The 23,515-nt window shown below is 40.0% G+C and overlaps 1 protein-coding gene across 1 annotated transcript in view; it reads left to right on the top strand.

The window, feature by feature from the left end:
• Positions 1 to 23,515, top strand: part of PDSS2 (decaprenyl diphosphate synthase subunit 2) — a 312,121-nt gene that overhangs the window by 190,814 nt on the left and 97,792 nt on the right. Inside the window, exon 3 of the mRNA XM_024248939.3 lies at positions 569 to 767. Coding sequence (XP_024104707.2) covers positions 569 to 767 — 199 coding nt within the window. The remainder of the gene's footprint in view (positions 1 to 568; positions 768 to 23,515) is intronic.

The raw sequence follows: 23,515 nt of genomic DNA, 5'->3' as shown, positions 1-23,515 counted from the left end.
AGTGGGAAGATTATTTGAGCCTGGGAGGTGGAGGTTGCAGTGGGCTGAGATTGCACCACTGCACTCAAACCTGGGTGACAAGAGTGAGACCCCATCTAAACCAAAAAAAAAAAAAAGAGAGAGAGAGAGAGAATGTATGTAATGCCCTTAGACTAGTATCTGGCACAGATTATATTCTCACTTAAATTGGAATTCCATTAGACACTACTAAGGAGTCTCAGAAATCTTGAAGTTATGCGCGTGAGGAAAGTATACCAAGAGCACAGTATCTAAATGGAGCTGTGGAAGGTGGCCCTCCACTGGTCAACTTCTGTCTGGGATATCCTAGTGACTTGTGGGGAAGAGTGAGGAGAGTATTACAGAGAAGGAAGGTGTCAACATCTTCTTACAGATCCCAGACTGCTCAGTAGAGAGACCTCTATTTAAAGCTTCATTAGAAAGATATAATCCAAAAAAAAAAAAAGTGGGGGGCAACCTATGGAATATTTTATTGTTGAAAACTGAAATCAGACATTAGTGATAAAATGGTATTCTTGATACTCTAACAAATCTTACCTTTATGTTTTAGTCAAAGAAGTTTGGCAGAGATCACGGAGCTAATTCATACTGCTCTCCTTGTACATCGTGGGATAGTAAATTTAAATGAGTTGCAATCATCTGATGGTCCACTGAAAGACATGCAATTTGGAAATAAAATTGCTATCCTGAGTGGAGACTTTCTTCTAGCAAATGCCTGCAATGGACTAGCTCTGCTACAGAACACCAAGGTAAAAATGGGCAGGGTTTGGTTGTACCTGAATGGCTTCAGGCAGCAATTAGTTGGCTGCTGGATGGAGCTGCAGGTCTGTGTGCCCTGCTGCCCCAACTCCCCTCATGTACATGCTCAGTAAACAGTAAAACTGTGATGAACATAATGATGGCAGTGTTAGTACCAGGCAAAGTGTAAATGCTAGGAAAGAGTTTTGAAAGTAATTTTTTTTCTGATTATGGATGAAATTATTAATTATAGGATAGGGTTAAATCTTCAAAACAAAGAAAATATAAGTAAATATTACCTATAATCCCACTATCCAGAGGTAATCACTGCTGGTTAATATCTTGATGTATTTCCTTGTAGTCTTTTTTTGTTGTTCATTAATGCCTTTATATATGTAATTTTTTGTAATATATATGAGAACTTGCTATGTATAAGGTTTTTTTAATCCTGCCTATTTTTTCTTACATAATATTATGATGTGAGCATCTTCCCATGGTTATAACTTTTTCTATAATATCCAGTCACTTAGATATAATACCACTTGTTTATCAAATTCCTCATTGTTGGACATTCAGGTTGCTTCTTATTTTTACTATCATAAGTAGATCTTCAGTAAAGATCTTTGCATATCAATTTTCCCTATTCCCGATTATTTCTTTAAGATAAAGACCTAGAAGTGGTTCAAAGGGTTAAACATTTTTAGTGTTTTTTTTTCCTTTTGTTATAGAGACATGGTCTCACTCTATCACCCAGGTTAAAGGCCAGGTGCGGTGGCTCACTCCTGTAATCCCAGCACTTTGGGAGGCCGAGGCGGGTGGATCACCTGAGGTCAGGAGTTCGAGACCAGCCTGGCCAACATGGTGAAACCCCGTCTCTACTAAAAATAAAAAATTAGCTGGGCGTGGTGGCGCCTGCCTATAGTCCCAGCTACTCGGGAAGCTGAGGCAGGAGAATCACTTGAACCCGGGAGGCAGAGGTTGCAGTGAGCCGAGATCGCGCCACTGCACTCCAGCCTGGTAGGTTGCAGTGAGCTGAGATTGTGCCACTGCACTCCAGCCTGGGCGACAGAGTGATACTCCATCTCAAAAATAATAATAAAAATAAAAATAAAAAAATAAAGTGCAGTAGCATAATCATAGCTTACTGCAGCCTCAAACTCCTGGGCTCAAGCGATCTCTTACCTCAGCCTCCTGAGTAGCTGGCTGGCTAATTTTTAAATTTTTTGTAGAGACAGAGTCTCACTGTGTTGCCCAGGCTAGTCTTGAACTCCTGGCCTCAAATGATCCTCCCACCTCAACCTCCCAAAGTGCTGGGATTAAGGTATGAGCCACCATGCCTGGCCACATTTTTAGTATCCTTGATACATACTGCCAACCTGCTTTCTGGAAAGGTTATGGAGGTATTTCTTGTTATATCAGTTAGGATTAGGTTTGATTATAAGATAACAGTGCCCTATAAGATAGGAATTTATTTTTTCTCTCATGTAAAATCATCTAGGAGTAGGCAGTCAAAAGTTGGTATAGTGATTCTGCAAAGTAAGGGATCCAGGCTCCTTCTGTCTTACTGTTCTGCCATCCTTATCTTACCACATCATGGCCCGAGGCATTTGTCATTATGGCTTCCCTCCAGTCAATAGGAGGAAGGACAAAAAAGGGCAGATCTCCTTCGCTTGAAGGTTGGATCAGTGTACATCCTAGTTTGCTAAAGGAGAGTCTCAGTGTAAGCCAGCTATCCTGGGATCCCATCTGATTTAGCATTTATCCTGAATTTTTCATTTTTTAACAGAGAATTATTACTAATAATTATATTAGAATAAGCTGGGATGAATTTGGTAGATCCCCACTTAGTACTTCCAGCCTCTGTTTTTGTTTTTGTGTAATGTAATATAATAGTATTGTGAGACCCTTACACAGTGGAGAGAGATTTCATTATCAGTTGTCCTTTTTTTGTTTGTTTCTTTTTTGAGACAGCGTCTTACTCTGTCACCTAGGCTGGAGTGCAGTGGCGTGATCACTGCAGCCTCAACCTCCCTGGTTGAAGCGATCCTCCTACCTCAGTGTCCCAAGTAGCTGGGACCACAGGTGCATACAGCCACACCTGGCTAATTTTTTGTATTTTTTTTTAGAGATGGGCTTTTGCCTTTTGCCATGTTGCCCAGGCTGGTCCTCCTACCTCACTGTCCCAAGTAGCTGGGACCACAGGTGCATACAACCACACCTGGCTAATTTTTTAATTTTTTTTAGAGATGGGCTTTTGCCTTTCGCCATGTTGCCCAGGCTGGTCTTGAACTCCTGGGCTCAAGAAATCCTCCCATGTTGGCCTCCCAAAGTGCTGGGATTACAGGCATGAGCCACTGTGCCCAGCTTCATTTTAAGTTGTTAGGAAATCTGAAAGATACCAGAAATAACTTATCTCTTTTCCCAGCCCTTTCAGACACAACTAACACTTCCCAATCAAGGAGCGAATGCAGGGCAATTGCTAATACAGTAAAGTGCACTCAGACACAAATGTCTAGGGGCAGCTAACTCTTTCCTGTATCAGGTGGTGGGAGAAGCTGGCTGTGTAGTGTGTCACCCAATTGTACTGTAGCCCATGAATGGCCTGCAAGAGTCACAAAGCTGCCAGGTACCAGTTGATAAGTTCAGTGGGAAACAGTAAATTATAGGTTTGGGTGTCTGTAAAATATATATGGGAAATCAAGGCTGATCAGCTCTGCTAGGGAGCAAGTAGAGCGTAGACTGAGCACACTTGCTTGTACAGTGTAAATCTATAACTATTTTATTGCTTGGTAATACTTTGTTTTTGCAGTAAATCCTTTTGGCAGCAGTAAACTGAGAAAACTAAAAGTATGTGTTTCATTTTTTTAAGTATTGATTTTTTTTCTTAAGAAAGTTAATAAGGAATGTATATTAATAACCTGAACAAAATGTTTGTTGACATTTACCAACCACTGTGGAGGCCATAGTGGTATCACTGACCACATGAAAACAAGAAGAGTAAAGTCTGCTGAAGAAGTGTCAGGATCTACTTTATGCAGCTGCAGAAGGTATATATGCATACGACTCTGCAACATAACTTATATTTAGAGAAATGACTATGCTAAGTGATTGCACTAATTATCAACTACAAGTGTGTGTATATAGGAAAAGGGAAACAACAGTTCTTTCGCATCATTGTCAGTAGAAGAACTTTGAAAGCAGCTAAATAATTCCAGTTTTAGTTCAGTGTCATCAGGTATTTCGAGTAAGTAAATCATTTAAGTTAATTCTACAAATTTTTTGGTTTTTTTCTTTCCATTCATTCGTGGGATTAAGGTAAAGTTTTTGGAAGTATATTCTATTAAACATAAAGCCTTTGTGAGTGAGACTGGAAAGTCAGTTTAAAAGTTCAATATAGAAAATAAAATTATTAGTTTATAGTAACAATAGAAGTACAAATTTTGGTGAAGCACAGTGTTGTGGTAAAAACAATGTTTTTACTACATTAAAAACCTGTGGAGTAGTTGGCATTGGTTGTGGCACACACACAATTGATCATTACGTCTAAACAAGTACCAAACGTTTTCTATTTTAATAGAAGCTATTGTTACATCAAAATTTACAAATATCTGAATAGTCACAATCACTGAACTATATGATTTGGGAGTTGTAGCTGATGTCAGATAAAAAAATACACTTCAGGCCAGGCACGGTAGCTCAAGCCTGTAATCCCAGCACTTTCGGAGGCTGAGGCGAGTGGATCACCTGAGGTCAGGAGTTCGAGACCAGCCTGACCAAGATGGTGAAATCCCGTCTCTACTAAAAATGCAAAGAACATTAGCCAAGTGTGGTAGCACATGCCTGTAATCCCAGCTACTTGGGAGGCTGAGGCACGAGAATCGCTCGAACCTGGGTGGTGGAGGTTGCAGTGAGCCAAGATCACGCCATTGCACTCCTGCCTGGGCAACAAGAGCGAATCTCCGTCTCAAAAAAAAAAAAAAATACACTTCAGCAGAGCAGTATGTGCCTTTTCTCTTTGTTGTGTGTCATTGATCAGATTTTAGAAATCTTTATAAATCAATCTGTGCCCCCAACAGTGGTATTGAACTTTATTCTAAATGGGTCATCAAAAGTTTGGTGGCATTTGGGCATGGTGGCTCACGCCTGTATTTCCAGGACTTTGGGAGGCCAAGGCAGGCAGATCACTTGAGGTCAGGAGTCTGAGACCAGCCTGGCCAACATAGTGAAACCCCGTCTCTACTGAAAATACAAAAATTAGCCAGTGGTGGTGGTGCATGCCTGTAATTCCAGCTACTCAGGAGTCTGAGGCACAAGAATCACTTGAACCCAGGAGGTGGAGGTTTCAGTGAGCCTAGATCATGCCACTGTACTCCAGCCTGGGTGACAGGGTGAAACTCTGTCTCAAAAAATAATAATAATACTGATAATAATAATAATTGGCAGCATTTTGTTCAACATCACTTGAAAATGTTAAATCAAGTATTCAATAAACAGAACACTACATGAGACTTTTAGGGAATTACAATTAATGAAAACAAAACAAAACTTCCATTAGAATTTTTCCTTACAAAAGCAAAGAAGGAATGATATAAACAGTAACAACTCAAATGATATACAAGATTAAAATTTTCAGTTCTGTAATTGCGATTTGAAATGTCTCACCTTCCAGGAGGAATCTTGGTGGTGCTCCTACTTTAAATAAATTGCACACACACACACACACACGAAATGAGATTGAGATGGCCTAAATTTTGCAGCATCTAAATTTAGCAAAACATTGAAAAGAATCATAGAGACAACTTATTTGACAAGTTTTGTCTTATAAAAATATTTGTTAGGCAGGGCGCAGTGGCTCACACTTATAATCCCAGCACTTTGGGAGGCCGAGGCAGGCGGATCACCTGAGGTCGGGAGTTCGAGACCAGCCTGACCAACATGATGAAACCCTGAAATTATCAGGGCGTGGTGGTGCATGCCTGTAATCTCAGCTACTTGGGAGGCTGAGGCAGGAGAATCGCTTGAACCCAAGAGGCTGAGGTTGCAGTGAGCCGAGATCGCACCACTGCACTCCAGCCTGGGCAACGAGAGCGAAACTCCGTCTGAAAAAAAAAATACTATTTGTTAAAGTAAGATACTCTGATGGAAGCAAAAAGAGAGTGCCTCTAAAAATATTTGGGCTGAAATATTTATACTGTTCAATATTTTTAAAATTAGAATTATGTCCTCCATTTAGCAAATTTACTCTGAACTTATCAGGTAACTTAGAACCTGTAGAAAGAGAATTTTCTCCATAATTGAAAGTATCAATAATTTCAAACTAATTAACCATAAACTGCAACTGTGAAGAATATTGCGGGCAGTTTTATTTTTAAATACCATATTTTAATGAACGCATTCTTCAGAAAAATGCCAGTAACACAATAGCAGAGACAGATACGTCTAAGAAATGGATTAAACCATGTAAATATACATCAATAATAATTCTTCTCATTATTTTTAAATATTCAGATAATCAGTATAAAGAAGTTATTGTTCTATTGTACGTACATGTATGTTATTTTTATTTCTTTTGAAAGTTTATTTTTGAAAATAGTTTTTGAATAGAACCTGTTGAGTCCACCAATATAATAAAATCAGCTGTTTGTTAATAAATACATATTTCAAAAAGTATAAAATTTTAGTTGTTTCAGCGCTTTTTTTTACTCTTGTGTCCCAGTTTGCATGATAAATTATATGGTATTCACACTTCAAAGACATTTCTCATAAGTTATATGAGATTTTTCTGCTTACATCCTGTTGACCAGAATTTAATTATATAGCCATACCTAGCTGTAAGGGAAGCTAGAAAACGTAATTTTTATTGTAGGTCATCATGGATCCAGCCAAAAATCTGGAAGATACAGATAACAGATACTAGGAGACAAGTAACATTCTGCCCTACCTTCTCATCACGTGTTTGCGTTTTTGGCTAGCACATATACTCATGAGGTAGACCTATGGAATTTAAGGGAGAAAGTAGTATGGTACCTTTAATATCTAATTTATATTCATATTTTTTAAAAAGCTAAAGTAAAAAATGAATTGATCCTATTAAGCAGACTATTGGAGAATCTTGGGCAGGCATGGTGGCTCACGCCTATCATCCCAGTACTTTGGGAGATGGAGGTGGGAGGATAGCTTGAGCCCAGGAGTTGGAGACCAGCCTGGGCAACATAGCAAGACACTGTCTCTACAGAAAAAACAAAACAAACAAACAAAAAAAACAGGCATGGTGGTGCATGCCGTTAGTCCTAGCTACTCAGCAGGCTGAGGTGGTAGGATTTCTTGAGCCTAGGAGTTGGAGGCTGCATTGAGCTATGAATGCACCACTGTCTCTCTAGCCTGGGCAATAGAGCCCCTGTCTCAAAAAAAAAAAAAAAAAAAAAAAAAAAGAGAGAATCTGATGTCTCTCTCCAATTCTATTTTATTTCATCTCAAATGTCTCTCTCCTTTATGCATATAGTATACTTTGATGGGTCCCACTAAATTCTCTCCTTCACTGGAATTCACATGTTAACAGAAGGTGGGGGGTTCTTTGCCCCTGGGACTCACAGACTGTATCATCCATCTTTCCTTTTCACCATATTTGCAGTGGTCTGTGATAAAACTTAGCCCTTGTTTAGAGAAGAAAGAGGCCTTAGAAAATGCAGATCTGACATAGTGTCTGGACACCTTGAGCTGCACATGACCAGCTCTAGCTTCACAGGCTGGCCGTTCATGGATTAGACCTACAAAGCTGAGGGGAGGAGATATTCTGGACCTTGATAGTACCTAGGTCCACGTTTTGGTAATTTGCCTCGGTATAGTCCCCACCTTAGAAAACCAAGACTCATTGCCTTTGGACAAATTTCTGTTTGTTTTCTGTAATCATTCATTTTAACTTTGAACTATTCCGATGAAATCTTACATAAGGTTAAAATGGTGGTATTATATACAAACATAATCATGTTAAACGATACAAACAAATAATCACTTGTTTAAACTGCCTCCCTTTATGGGACTAATATTTAACATGTTCCTTTTTCTTAGCTAGCTGGTGTCAGTCACACATGCTTTTTTTCAGTGTGGTTCAAGTACAGTGAAAATGGAAGCTTTACTCCCATCAAAATCAAATCAGATTCACAGCCTGTGAAATCCACTCTTGGTGTTTTGCATTCAGAAGCATCACTATAAATGTTCCAGAGTCTAAGACCTCCACCATCTGCTCCATTAGGCACTGGATTTCAGTAGCACTACTTGATTTACAAAAAGAAAAAGAAAAACTTAGCATATCCAAGCAACTATTCAGCCTGAAGCTTCTTGAAATAAGAATGATCTGGCATTTCCTTCCCCTTCAGTGAGCCCCGTACCTTCATGGTCTCTGCACAGGTTTACACCTTTAAATTTGCATTTTATCAACCTTTCTCTGGTGAGGAATTTTTTCCTTTTTAGGCTATGATATGTTTTTTTCTGAATTTGATAGTTGTATGTTGAATTGAAGGCTTTATTCTGTGCAGCCCTCCTGTTAATCTCAAACGTGAATCTTTTGCACCTTGTTCTTCAAAGGGTCATTGAAGGCTCTACCAGGTCAATTAAAAAAAAAAAAAAAAGCCTCAGGGGTTCACTTTTTGTGAAAGACCTTAAGAACCATGCCCAGGGTCTGTAATTGATCTTCTCCAAATCAAGGCTTTTAGTAGCTCTCTTTTAATCATAATAGATGATTTCCAAATCAGGTGAACAGTATTTTAAACTGAGGAGACTGTGAATTACTAAAGTTCTTGAAAGTCAGGAATTCCCTCTGATACAGCAAATCTCCTATATTCAGAGCCAGTTTCTTTCATTTAAATACTTGGCAATATTTTCATCAGAATAATTTAAGGAAAGTGAAGTTATATCTCAGAAGAGGACTTATTTTATCAAATGAGCTCCCAGAAGCTTAAGTTGATTAAGTATAATAGTAACTATGGTTTTTTTAGAAGGAGGAGGTGGTGATAAATATTTCTTTGGAGTAGTGTTGTATTAAGTTTTTGGGGTTTTTTTGTTTTTTTTTTTTGAGACAGAATTTTGCTCTTGTCGCCCAGGCTGGAGTGCAGTGGCGCGATCTTGGCTCACTGCAACCTCCGCCTCTCGGGTTCAAGTGATTCTCCTGCCTCAGCCTCCCAAGTAGCTGGGATTACATGTGCCCACCACCACATCTGGCTAATTTTTGTATTTTTAGTAGATGTGGTTTTGCCATGTTGGGCAGGCTGGTCTTGAACTCCTAACCTCAGGTGATCCACCTGCCTCAGCCTCCCAAGGTGCTAGGATTACAGGCGTGAGCCACCACACCTGGCCAAGTTTTCTTATCTCTACATACGGTTAATGTCTTGGTAAAGTTAGATTCTATTTAATGATGTTTTAGTTTTCTTTTATAAGAAAGAAAATTTGTCAACAATAGCGACATAAATAGATACCACAGCAAGAGGAAACAGGCAAAACTTAATACAGAATTTCTGTTTATAATATGTCACTGTTTTTTCACAGTGACAGCCTGCTTTTTCTTTGAGGATGTATATTTAACTTGGTAATTAAAGTTGGCATATTTGTAACAACTTTAATTTTTTATGACTTACTCATTCTACCAATTTCTCATTTTCTTGTGCTACTGGATTCTTGTCTGAATTTCTATATGATGTGTTTATCTCTGTACTTCTCATGGGGCAGGCCATTAGATGAAGGGTTCTGCAGTCAAATGAAATTCAGAGCTGTTTTATAATTGCCAAGGGTAAAATTAGCAGAGTCAATTATTTTCCCTTTGGCTCTTCCCTGAAGATATTAGGGGTCTTCAAGGTAATTGCCTTAGATAACACTTAGATTTTTAAATATCTCCAAGTATAGAAATTGGTTTATTAATCCTCTGGTAATTGTCTTCTTACCATTATAGCTGTAGTCACATAAATGCAAATTAACAAGATTTTGAATTCAAGAGTGAATTTAAAAATTAATGCTTGGGTTTTCATTCATTTTCAGTTATGGAACATAAGGGCAAGTTTTTATTTTAGTACTTCACTGTATAAAGACCTGGACTAAAAGACCTCAGAATGCCTCTTTTTAAATCATAAACTCCCTGATTCCATTGGGATAAGTTGCTCTATATTGTGTCCATGTAGAACATCACTGGATGCTGTAGTGATGTGGTCATGCCAGAATCTAAAATTTTAGTGTTTGAGCAGCAAGCTATCAGTGAGACATGCTAACTAATTGGAAGGGAAATCATGAAATGGAGAAGTACTATAATTTCGAAATCTAGCTGGCCATTAACAGGCTTCCTCTGGTCTTTGTATTTATTTAGACTGGGTTTGTATTTAGGATTAAGCCACAGTGCAAATCAGACTGTGTGGATTACTACCTGTCATCTTGTTTTTGAAAAGTCTTTTACTTTACATATAATGATAAGCCTAGTATTTAAAGAATGGAATTTATCACGTTATTTTTTTTCTTTGTAGTCATTTTCATTTAATGGACCTATTGCTATATATCAGATGGGAGACTGTGAGTCAGCCTGGATCTTGTCTAAACACCTAAGAGCATTGTCATGATGTCACTCCTGGAGGTTGTTCTATTAAGCATTAGTGATTTATACTTCCGGATAACCAGTGGCACAGATGTACTCTTTACACAGCTGATGTATTTCCTTATGTTAACTTTGTTTTCCTAGAGGCATAAATATGTTGTTTACAATGAAGTATTTTGTTTGTACAAATATGCTCAATTTATGCATATAAATCTCCCTTTACACCATCTATATAGTTTAATAAAGATGCTATTGTCTATTTGTGTTTGTCTTATCTGTTATATTAATTTTACTTCCAAATTCATGTTAAATTGAAACCTAAAAACATGTATTAAGTTTTTCCCTGTCTTATGCATTTAAAATAGGCATTATTATGATAGTGTTTATAGTTTTGCTTGCACTATTTTACTTGTGGAAATTATTTAATATCTTTTAGGCTCTTTAGTTTGACACCCAAGGTTAATATTTTTTATACATGTAACCCACTCAAGTGTAGATTTGCATGACTCGGGTAAAGGGATACAGAAGGTGGTAAGTGGGGTGTCATATAGTATAACAGTAAAAGAGACCATCTCCATATCATTTAATTAGAAAAGTCAAAATGCCATCATAAAATTATTTCAGAATCCCAAAATTAGCTTCTTCAGTTTTTTTCTTATTTGCTAATATAGTCACATATTAAACAAAGACTGTATCCATTTTCTGATCCTGCTTCCAAGTGAAAGTAATAAATGATTAGTGTGTGCAAATTATACTAGAAATAAGACGAATTTTAAATAATATTGAAACCTGGAACTTTGCCCATTTTGAAGCCACAAGACAATGGAATGTAGTAGCTTTTTGACATAGGAAGGTTAAATGCCATCAGGTGAAATTGACATTTCTCTGAGTATCAAACCAGAAACCTAACAACAAGGAAAAAGAGCAAGAGCAGCTTACATGTTTCTTCCATATTCCTGGCATTCAAAGACACCCTTTTTTTTTTTCAGTCTTGCTCTGTCACCCAGGCTGGAGTGCAGTGGCTCAGTCTCGGCTCACTGCAAACTCTGCCCCCTGGGCTCAAGCGATTCTTCTGCCTCAGCCTCCCTAGTAGCTGGGATTACAGGCGCCTGCCACCATGTCTGGCTAATTTTTGTATTTTTAATAGAGATGGGTTTTCGTCATGTTGGCAAGGCTGGTCTTGAACTCCAGACCTCAGGTGATTCACCCACCTCGGCCTCCCAAAGTGCTGAGATTACAGGCGTAAGCCACCGCACCTGGCCAAGGACACCCTTTTTAAAAAGAAAAAAAAAATCTGCATTCTACAATACTTGCAAATAAATAAAATAGGAAAACAAACTGAACAAGAAATATTTGTTAAATTATTTTTAAATGTTGACATATAAAGGGAAATTTGGTTTAATAAGAGGATGAGGGTAGGCACTGGTTTTTTAATGCATATTTCATTTCTAATATTCCCTTTTTAATTTTTTTTTAATTATTTTTCTTTCTTTCTTTTTTGTAATAGAGACAAGGTCTCACTACCTTGCCCAGGCCGGACTATCTAGCCCAGGCCAGTGTTGAACTCCTGGGCTCAAGTGATCCTCCCACCTTGGCCTCCCCAAGTGTTGGGATTACAGGCATAAGCCACTGTGCCCAGCCAAGTTTCCTTTTTTTTTTTTTTGAGACAGAGTCTCATTCTGTCACCCAGGCTGAAGTGCAGTGGCACGATCCTGGCTCACTGCAACCTCTGCCTCCCGGGTTCAAGTGATTCTCCTACCTCAGCCTCTTGAATAGCTGGGACTACAGGCACGTGCCACCATGCCCAGCTAATTTTTTGTATTTTTAATAGAGGCGGGGTTTCACCGTGTTAGCCAGGATGGTCTTGATCTCCTGACCTCGTGATCCACCCACCTCAAGCCTCCCAAAATGCTGGGATTACAGGTGTGAGCCACCTTGCCTGGCCCAATTTTCCTTTTTCTTAGCACGAGAGAAATCATGCTTTCCTCTGATGTTTCTCAACTTGAAGATCCTTGGTTTATGTCTTCTTGAAAGGAGAAAGTAGAAGTCAAGAAGGTGAGTGGCAATTTTTCTGAAATAATAAGTAAAAGGAGAAAGAATAGAAAACTGGAGGATGAAGATTGAAGAGGATGTATATACACTTTAGAGATTACCTGAGGTGAAATTAACCGAGTTGTAAACAGTGTGTTAGGCTGTTCTTGCATTGCGATAAAGCAATACCTGAGGCAGGCCAGGCACAGTGGCTCACACCTGTAATCCCAGCACTTTGGGAGGCCGCGAGGGCAGATCATGAGGTCAGGAGATCGAGGCCATCCTGGCTAACACAGTGAAACCCCGTCTCTACAAAAATACAAAAAAATTAGCCGGGCGTGGTGGTGGGCACCTGTAGTCCCAGCTACTCGGGAGGCTGAGGCAGGAGAATGGCGTGAGCCAGGGAGGCAGAGCTTGGAGTGAGCCAAGATCGCACCACTGCACTCCAGCCTGGGCAACAGAGCCAGACTCCATCTCAAAAAAAAAAAAGAAAGAAAGAAAGAAATACCTGAGACGGGCCGGGCACGGTGGCTCACACCTGTAATTCTAGCACTTTGGGAGGCCCAGGCAGGTTGATCACCTGAGGTCAGGAATTCGAGACCAGCCTGACCAAAACCCTGTCTCTACTAAAAATACAAAAAATTAGCCGGGCATGGTCGCAGGCGCCTATAATCCCAGCTACTCGGGAGGCTGAGGCAGGAGAATTGCTTGAACCCAGAAAGCGGAGGTTGCAGTGAACTGAGATTGTGCCACTGCACTCCAGCCTAGGCGAAAGAGTGAAACTCCATCTCAAAAAAAAAAAAAAAAAAGAAAAGAAATACCTGAGGCTGGGTAATTTTGTAAAGAAAAGAGGTTTAATTGGCTTATGGTTCTTCAGGCTTTACAGAAAGCATGGTGCTGGCACCTGCTCAGCTTCTAGGAAGGCCTTAGGAAGCTTACAATCATGGCAGAAGGCAAAGTGAGGGCAGGGATGTCACATGGTGAAAGCAGGAGCAACGGGAAGGAGGTGCCACACACTTTTAAACTACCAGATCTCCCAAGACCTCACTCACTATTGTGAAGACAGCACCAACCCATAAGGGATCTGCCCCCATGAACCAAACACCTCCCACCAGGCCCCACCTCCTGCATTGGGGTTTACAATTCAACATGAGATTTGGGTAGGGACAGAAAGAGACACAGTATACAAGCTTGCTGGAGTGAAGAAAGGATAGATGTAGAAGAGATAGGCAGCTGCAGATGCAAAGGCAGGAATCAGCTGTCTATCCACTCAGTACTTAGCAAACTCCTAACTCAGAAAGTTCCTCAGGTGAGATCATTAGAAAGGGAAAAGAAGAGTACTGAATCACTCAAACTTGAAAATAGATTTTTTTTCTTGGTCTGGCTTTGGAGAACTAGCAAATGTCCATGAAAATGGAGGGGGGGCCGGGCGCGGTGGCTCAAGCCTGTAATCCCAGCGCTTTGGGTGGCTGAGGCAGGCAGATCACGAGGTGAGGAGATCGAGACCATCCTGGCTAACACGGTGAAACCCCATCTCTACTAAAAATACAAAAATTAGCCGGGCATAGTGGTGGGCGCCTGTAGTCCCAGCTACTCGGGAGGCTGAGGCAGGAGAATGGCGTGAACCTGGGAGGCGGAGCTTGCAGTGAGCCAAGATTGCGCCACTGCACTCCAGCCTGGGTGACAGAGCCAGACTCCGTCTGAAAAAAAAAAAAAAAAAAAAAAAAGGACGGGGAAGACTGATTTAATTAATTTTACTTCTGGAAGGTAGGAAATGGGATTTACAAAAATCAAGGTTGCTAAATGTATTATAGATAATATCGCCATAGTCAATATATTTCTATTTCTCATGGCCAACCATGATATGAGGTTCAACTGAATTTAAATACCATAAGCAAAAGAAAATTTAAGCTTATCCAAGAGTCTATGTGACTACTTGCCTCATTGATAGCCACATATAGCTCAGTCATGTTAATGTAATTTTGGTTTTAGCATTTCCATCATTTTCTTAAATTCTTAAAATTGGAAATACGCAACAAAAAATTTACTTAGTCTAAGCCAAAGTTGGTTTATAGGGTCTTAGCCCAGGAGCAAATTTTATTTATTTAGCAATAGTGATTGGGAAGAGCCCTTTTCCAGCAGCTAATGACCTACTGGAGGACTTATGTGCCTAAGGCATAGCTAAAAGCCATTAGCCCAACAGGTCATTAACTGACAAATGCCTGACCCTGAGGTCATTTCCGATATTGTAAACTGTGAAAACTTTAAAGTGGGTTTGTTGGAAAGTATGGCTGTGCCAAGCAAGTTTCTTTTTAAGCATTCTGGAAAATTCATTAAATTGTTTGTTGTCATTCCTATGGCTTAATTATCATTCTTCTGGGGCCATTTTCAGGGTGTAAAGTCAGGCAGAAATCGGGAAACACCAAAACTATATTGCAAGTCAAGTCTTTGGTTTTTAAAGGATAGTTTCCCGTTTAGAATATCAGAGTAACTGTTTACTAATAACAGTTTTAGCTACACTCTTGTGGATCACTTATATTTTCATAATGTGTTGAGCTACATAGCACTTATGTATTTTACATTCCTAGAGATGACATGTAAAGCTACAAAGAGAAGTGGAAAGAACCATAAAGTAGAAGTCTGTGGACCGAATTCCTAGCCTTGGCTTTTTTTCTCTTTCATTTTTTCTTTTTTTTTTTTTTGAGACGGAGTCTTGCTCTGTTGCCCAGGCTGGAGTGCAGTGGTGTGATCTCGGCTCACTGCAACCTCCACCTCCCGGGTTCAAGAGATTCTTCTGCCTCAGCCTCCCAAGTAGCTGGGATTACAAGCATGTGCCACCACGCCTGGCTAATTTTTTTCTTTTTTTTGTAATTTTAGTAGAAGTGGGGTTTCACCACGTTGGCCAGGCTGATCTTGAACTCCTGACCTCAGGTGATCCGCCTGCCTTGGCCTCCCAAAATGCTGGGATTTCTGATGTGAGCCACCATGCCTGGCCTCATTTTTTCTTTTGTTTCTTTTTATCCCCCAATAAGCCATTTAACATTGAACTCTTCATTTTACCTCTCAGAATTCCAAATTCAGATCATTCATTCATCCATCTATTATTTCAGTCTATCTGATATCTTAATTCCCCATTTTTATCATTGACATTAGAAACTTTATAGTTGTAGAAAATTTAATCATTAAAATTACCATCAAATATTTTAGAAATAACAATTTATATTTTTGAAGGCTTACTATACGGTGGGCACTATTTTAAGTGCTTTATCTATATTAACCCATTTAATGTCTCCTGAGGTACAGGGAAAGGATAAGTAATTTCCCTCAAGGTAACACTGCTAATAAGTGGTAGAGTTGCTGTCTAAATCCAGGCAATCTGACTGCAAAATCCTCATGCTTTACTAAAGTAGAAAACTAATAGACCAACAAAGAACCATGATACATTTTTGCCAACAATTTTGCAGTTATCAATCCTGGAATTTATGGTATCTTAAACAGTTATTAGTTTCTAAATATTGGAATACATATTTCAATATAAACATTGATAGGGGCTTCATGAAACTTTTTTTTTTCTGAGACAGAGTCTCACTGTTGCCCAGGCTGGAGTGCAGTGGTACAATCTCAGCTCACTGCAACCTCTGCCTCCAAGGCTCAAGTGATTCTCCTGCCTCAGCCTCCCAAGTAGCTGGGATTATAGGCACCCACCACCACATCCAGCTAATTTTTGTATTTTTAGTAGAGATGGGGTTTTGCCATGTTGGCTATGGCTGGTCTTGAACTCCTGACCTCAGGTGATTTGCCTGCCTCGGCCTCCCAAAGTGCTGGGATTACAGGCGTGAGCCACTGTGCCTGGTGAAACATTTTAAATTAGCAACTTATAAGCAAAAGCAACTTTTTTTTTTTTTTTTTTTAGTTTTCTAAAAAAATGAAGGCAGCATCATGTCCATCTCTTAGATCCTTGCTGGTTCCAATATTCTACGGTTCCAAATGTTGTAGATGTTGTAGGAAAGAGTCTAAACTTGCATCTTATAACCAGATCCTGAAAATGGCATGACACATGAAGAAAAACAAAATGATAATAATCAAGGAAAATTGTTAATAAAGTCAGGAAAGTAACAGAGACGCCAATATCTTATATAAACATCAGAGAGCTAAAGATTTTTGTGCATATTTCAGCAATCTAAAGCAGTACCCCAAATTAGTGAGCTCATCTTTATGGCAGATTTATGTTGAAAATTTTATATATGGCTTAATTTGTTCAAGTACTTTAAAAGCTATAAAGTAATGTACAAATGTAAATTTCTGATAATATTGATTGAGCAAAGTGATAATTCACATTTATATTGAAACAGTTGTGATTTACACAAGTCACATACTAAAACAGTATTGTTAATTCAAAAAAAATTTTTTTGTGTGCATTGCATGAAGCATGAGAAATACCAGTTTAAAACCCAACTGGGACAGGAGCGGTAGCTCACACCCCTAATCCCAGCACTTTGGGAGGCCAGGGTGGGCAGATCACTTGAGGCCAGGAGTTTAATACCAGCCTGACCAATATAGCAAAACTCCATATCTACTAAAAATACAAAAATTATCTGGGTGTGGTGGCGCATACCTGTAATCCCAGCTACTCGGGAGGTCAAGGCACAAGAATTGCTGAACCTGGCAGGTGGAGGCTGCAGTGAGCCAAGATTGCACCACTGCACTCCAGCCTGTGTGATAGAGATCCTGTCTCAGGGGAAGAAAAAAAAAAAGCCAATTGTATGTATATCTTTATAGATTGGAGTATTTCTAACCCAAGTATATCCATTATTATTATTTATTTTTATTATTATTTTAAAGAGACAGAGTCTCACTCTGTACCCCAGGCTGGAGTGCAGTAGGGCTATTGTCACTCACTGTAACCTCGAACTCACAGGCTCAGGTAATCCTCCACCTCAGCCTCCTGAGTAGCTGGGACTACAGCGCAAGACACCATGCCTGGTTAATTTTTTAAAGTTTTTGTAGACACAGAGTCTCTCTGTGGTGCCCAGGCTGGTCTCAAACTCCTGACCTGAAGCCATCCTCCCACCTCAGCCCCCAAAGTGTTGGGATTACAGGCATGAGCCACTGTGCCTGGCCCAGAGTATCCATTATTTGATCCAAGAGTACAATGTGGCCAATCCCAGATTTATTTTATTTCACTTTATTTTATTTGTGAGACAGAGTCTCGCTCTGTCACCCAGGCTGGAGTGTAGTGGCATGATCTTGGCTCACTGCAACTTCCACTTCCAAGGTTCTAGAGATTCTCCTGCCTCAGCCTCCTGAGTAGCTGGGACTACAGTCGCCCTCCACCACACCCGGCTAATTTTTGTATTTTTAATAGAGATGGGGTTTTGCCATGTTAACCAGGCTGGTCTCCAACTCCTGTCCTCAAGTGATTCGCCTGCCTCAGCCTCCCAAAGTGCTGATTACAGGTGTGAGCCACCGCACCTGGCCTCTTCTATTATTGTTAATTACTTAATTAATTTATTTTTGGGACAGGATCTCCCTATGTTGCCCAGGCTGGTCTCGAACTCTTGGGCTTAGAGGCTTCTCCTGCCTCAGCCTCCCAAGCGCTGGAATTACAGGCATGAGTCACCGTGCCCAGCCCCCAAATTTCTACCTGATAATTTGAAGGAAGGAAAAAAAGATTACTTAATTTTTTAGAACACAGTACTAGTAGTGTCAGTTATTTTTAGAATTCCATTGATTTGTGGATTTTGAAGAGCTTCAGAGTTATTTGGAAGAAATACAATTACAGCTTTGGTCAAAATGCATGGATTTTAAGGCACATGAATCATGATTTTATTTCTGTGCCTGCCTTTAAAGTACCAACCTTGGGATGTCTCTGAATTACAAACACCTGCCTTTTAGTGTAGCCCAATTTGAAGAGGAACTGCTTGAGCTGGAAAGTGAACTGTGTTACCCAAAAGACATGGCAGCACTGGAATTTGCAAGATGTATCTGTGACTCCTAGGAAATTACTGAAATTTTTAGCTCTTTGACCAAATGTTATCTAAGCCAATTTGTTTTCAGGAATCTAGCAGGATCCAAACTAAGCATCAGGCAGGGCACTGTGGCTCACACCTGTAATCCCAGCACTTTGGGAGGCCGAGGTGGGTGGATCACCTGAGGTCAGGAGTTCGAGACCAGCCTGGGCAACATGGTGAAAACCCGTCTCTACTAAAAATACAAAAATTAGCCGGGCATGGTGGCATGCACCTGTAGCCCCAGCTACTCGGGAGGCTGAAACAGGATAATTGCTTGAACCCGGGACGGGGAGGTTACAGTGAGCCAAGATGGCACCACTGCACTCCAGCCTGGGCGACAGAGTGAGACTCTGTCTCAGAAAGAAAAATAAAAAAAAATGAAGCTAAGCATCAGCATTATTGATACAAACCTACAAGATTGAAATGCACCCTAATAGAATATACTCCATGGTACCCAAGAATGATTCTGTTTTATCCTGCCTCTCTGTTTACCTTCAGTTCATTTACATGTTTTTAGTAAAAAGTGATAAAGAAATAAATACCTCTAAAAATATATTTTAGAGTAACAATGTTTAAACTGCATCAAAAATTTGGGAGACCTTGTGTGTAATTACAAGGACTAAAAAGGTATGAACTATATATAACATTTATTAGCATGATATTGAATAATGTTTCAAACCACAGATCACATCCTTTTCATTGGGGAATGGTGAAATCAATTTAGTGAATCAGTATCAATACTTTTTTTTTTTTTTTTTTGAGACGGAGTTTCACTCTTGTTGCCCAGGCTGGAGTGCAATGGCACGATCTCTGCTCACTGCAACCTCCGCCTCCTGGGTTCAAGCGATTCCCGGGTTCAAGCCATAGGACCTGGTGTGGTGGCTCACGCCTGTAATCCCAGCACTTTGGGAGGCTGAGGCCAGTGGATCACCTGAGGCTAGGAGTTTGAGACCAGCCTGGACAACATGGCAAAGCCCCATCTCTACTAAAAATGCAAAATTAGCCAGGCGTGGTAGCAGATGCCTGTAATCCCAGCTACTTGGGAGGCTGAGGCAGGAGAGTTGTTTGGACCCGGGAGGCCGAGGTTGGAGTGAGCCGAGATCACACCACTGCACTTCAGCCTGGGCAACAGAATGAGACTCCATCTCAAAAAAAAAAAAAAAAAAAAAAAATAGAATGCAGTAGAAAATTACATAATGAAACTTTTAATTTAGTTTTGGCCAGGTGTGGTAGCTCATGGCTGTATTCCCAGCACTTTGGGAATACAAAGTCAGGAGTTCGAGACCAGCCTGGCCAACATGGTGAAACCCCATCTCTAGTAAAAATACAAAAGTCAAAAATTAGCTGGGCATGGTAGTGGGCACCTGTAATCCCAGCTACTCGGGAGGCTGAGGCAGGAGAATCGCTTGAACCTGGGAGGTGGCAGTTGGAGTGAACTGAGATCATGCCACTACACTCCAGCCTGGGTGACAGAGCGAGACTCCGTCTCAAAAAAAAAATGTAGTTTTATATATGCACATGTATTTATACTGTGTCACAATGTGTATTGAAAGCCACTAATAGAAGGCAGTGTGCTAGCCAACAACAGCCTTTCAGTTGACATCACTGAGAGGGTCTCCAGATGAAGAAGCAGTGAAAGCAAAATGGAGCTCATCAGCCACATTGAAAAAAAATGGGCCCAACACTAAAATGGCAAGGATAATTCTCTCAGAATTCTGTCAGAACAACATGCAGCAGTGCCGCTAGGTAAAGAACATACTCAGAATGGTATATCCTGAGTACAACAGACTTCATATTCAGCAATTCCCATATTGGGGGAAGGTGGAAAATAAAGCAACTAACTGCTATATGATAATCAGTTTTACGTTGCTTGTTTGTTTCATGACCAAGTATTCAATTCTCAGCAACTATTTATTATAGTTTTTATAGTAATGCAAAATACTTGACACAACCAACTTTTTTAAAAACCCTGGAAAACATCTCCTTTTTCTTTATTTCTTATGAAAATTTTTATCTTTAAAAAAAATTATTTTTCGGCCAGGCGCAGTGGCTCACGTCTGTAATCCCACCACTTTGGGAGGCCAAGGTGGGCAGATCATGAGGTCAGGTGTTCGAGACCAGCCTGACCAACATGGTGAAACCCCGTCTCTACCAAAAATACAAAAATTAGCCAGGTATGGTGGCGGACGCCTGTAATCCCAGCTACTCAGGAGGCTGAGGCAGGAGAATCACTTGAACCTGGGAGGCAGAGGTTGCAGTGAGCCGAGATCGTCCCACTGCATTCCGGTCTAGGAGACAGAGCGAGACTCCATCTCAAAAAAAAAAAAGGAAAAGAAAAGAAAATTTCTTCATAGAGATGGGATCTCAGTGTTTTGCCCAGGCTAGTCTCAAAACTCCTGGCCTCAAGTGATCCTCTTACCTTGGCTTCACAAAGTGTTGGGATTACAGGCACGAGCTACCACACCTCACTGAAAATTTTCATCTTAAGCACTTTAAATTGTCTGCTACTTTTTCAGGAACCTAATTGTTGTTTAAACAAATAAATGAGTCAATGATCAATAAATGACTGTTTGGCATTGCTTCAGTAGTCCAAGACCATGCACCTTTATTCAAAAGTAAAATCAGTTTTTTTATTACTGTTTTATTGTAGCTAAAAAAACTATTTTTTTTACTGTATCTCACAATTGTGAATTAAAAATGTATATAGCTGCACATTTAAATATTTCTAATCATAGGACTTATTGTTGATAAAACACAGAAACCTCTTATCTAGATAAGCAAACTGAGGGGCAAAGAAGTGACATAGTTGGCCCAAGGTCTTGCAACTTACATATTAACCTTCTGAGTGATCAAAGACAAATAAATGGCCTTTATCTTTATGAAGTTATTTATCTAGACAATGTATCCTTTAAAAAGAACAACTATAATTTTAAAACACTGCAAAAAAAGTAAATGTAAAAGTTATTTACTAGACTTGTTTAGACATGGTCCCTTAGTGATATTTAAACCACAAACATGGCCGGGTGCAGTGGCTCACGCCTGTAATTCCAGCACTTTGGGAGGCCGAGGCGGGCGGATCATGAGATCAGGAGTTCGAGACCAGCCTGGCCAGTATGGTGAAACCCGGTCTCTACTAAAAAAATACAAAAATTAGCCAGGCATGGTGGCGCATGCCTGTAATCCCAGCTACTCAGGAGGCTGAGGCAGGAGAATTGCTGAAACCCGGGAGGTGGAGGTTGCAGTGTGCCAAGATCAAGCCACTGCACTCCAGCCTGGGTGACAGAGCGAGACTCTATCTCAAAAAATAATAAAATAAACCACAAACATTTTTATATGTATTAATTGAATAAAGGAATTATGATTTAGATCTTTTTGGTAGTGTCTTATGTATAACTGTGGCCTAACGAGACCAGTTTCGTTAGTACAGTACCAGGCACATAGTAGGCTATCAAACTGTTCATGAAATGAATCCACCAGCCAATATAAAATTAAATCTCAAACTTCATATTTAAGCCATTTTCCTGAATTTGTGGCCTATTTCTTTCAAGTTGTATCAGTTGCGATTTTAAAAATAGAACTTTCATTCATTTTTTGTTGAGATGGGTATCTCACTATATTGCCCAGGCCGGTCTCGAACTCCTGGGCTCAAGTGATCCTCCCACCTCAGCCTCTCAAAGTGCTGAGATTACAGGCGTGAGCCACTGCATCCAGCCTCAGTTGCAATTTTGTACTTTTATTTAGTTCACTGAATTTTCCTGAAACCTTTTTGACAAATGTTACCAGTAGTTAGTTTATGAACCAATGTATCAGCTGTTCTAAATTAAAAATTAAGATTATCAATTTGCTTAGTTTTTGCTGCACCTGTCCTGTTGATAGTGCCATTTCTCTCTCTTCGCTACCCCCTTAGCCAGAAAGAACTTCCAGCTCACTAGAACAGATTGCCATCCCTCCCACAAATAAGCAAAGCCTTACACATTTGGCAGTACTGAAAAGTCTCCCTTCAAAAAACTGAGTTAGAAGCTTCCTCCAGAACTCCTATGAGTTGGTGTGCTTATTGCAACAGCCCTTTCATCATTGTCTACATTAAACCCAGTCCTAGTTTGACAGGAAGTAGTGGAGAGAGCCATCCTTTCAGAGACTTTAGCAATGGCTTTATCAAAGCCCTCATTTATTTTAATCAGCATGCAGAGTAGGGCTCATCTGGGTAGTTCGTGCCCAGGTGGTGGGTGAGTAGATTCACCCCTCATTTGGCCGCTGCTGCTGTGCCCTGTGTTCTTCAGAAGTCGTTTCTCCACTGAGGCTGCCAGCCTGGAAGCTCTGGCTGAGCACTGGGGACTGAGTCCACCTGGAATGAGATGGTTTGCTTAAATCCATTTGTAAATGATAAAGTGCTTTACAAATGTTAGACATTATTATTGGTCTCTATGGGAGGGTGCCACTCTTTAGTCCCTCTATACCTTACCTTGGCAATGTAAATCTTTCCATCTTCATATGCATCTCACAAATAGTTTGTGCTTCATTTTTATGAAGAGTGACACCACCTGCTCTGGTTACCTTTATCGGCCTATTCAGCACCCTCTCAGTATTTTTCCGTAAGATATTTTCACTGATAAGAGTTTTTGTGGCTCAAAAAGAAATTTTGACAATATCCCTTCAAATTCCAAAGCTCTTTCAAAAGAGACTAAATCCATCTTTTGTTCCTCCCAAGATGTATATGAAAATTCATTCTTCCCCAGGAGTGTTTTACCTTTGCTACTACTTCATGCATTGCTGTTTGTTCCTGGGGATGGAGGAAAGAGCGCAGTAAAGTTGTGCATAGTTAATGCCATCAGCACTGCAGATGCACGTGCACATACATGAACACACATGACTGTTTTCTTTGCTAGCAGCTCAAAGTAGTAAAGGCCGAGGGGCGCCGTGTTATTCACCTCCAAATAGAGTGATGGAGGACATGTTTTGTCATTCCACACTGTAGTAAATCCATCATTAAAATCACCTGAGGACAAGTTTTTGCAAGAAGATTACAAATCTGTAATGGCCTTCACAGTTTTTATATACCAAGCAAATTAAGTTATAAAGCAACCTTTTTCAAGTGAATTAAAATGCAACCATACTACCTTATTACATCAATTCATATTATGCTGAC

Source organism: Pongo abelii, chromosome 5 (genome assembly GCF_028885655.2).
Source record: "Pongo abelii isolate AG06213 chromosome 5, NHGRI_mPonAbe1-v2.0_pri, whole genome shotgun sequence".
NCBI classification, from domain to species: Eukaryota; Metazoa; Chordata; class Mammalia; order Primates; family Hominidae; genus Pongo; species Pongo abelii.
Note: the sequence above shows the minus strand (reverse complement) of the source record. Positions and strands in the feature narration are given on the sequence as shown.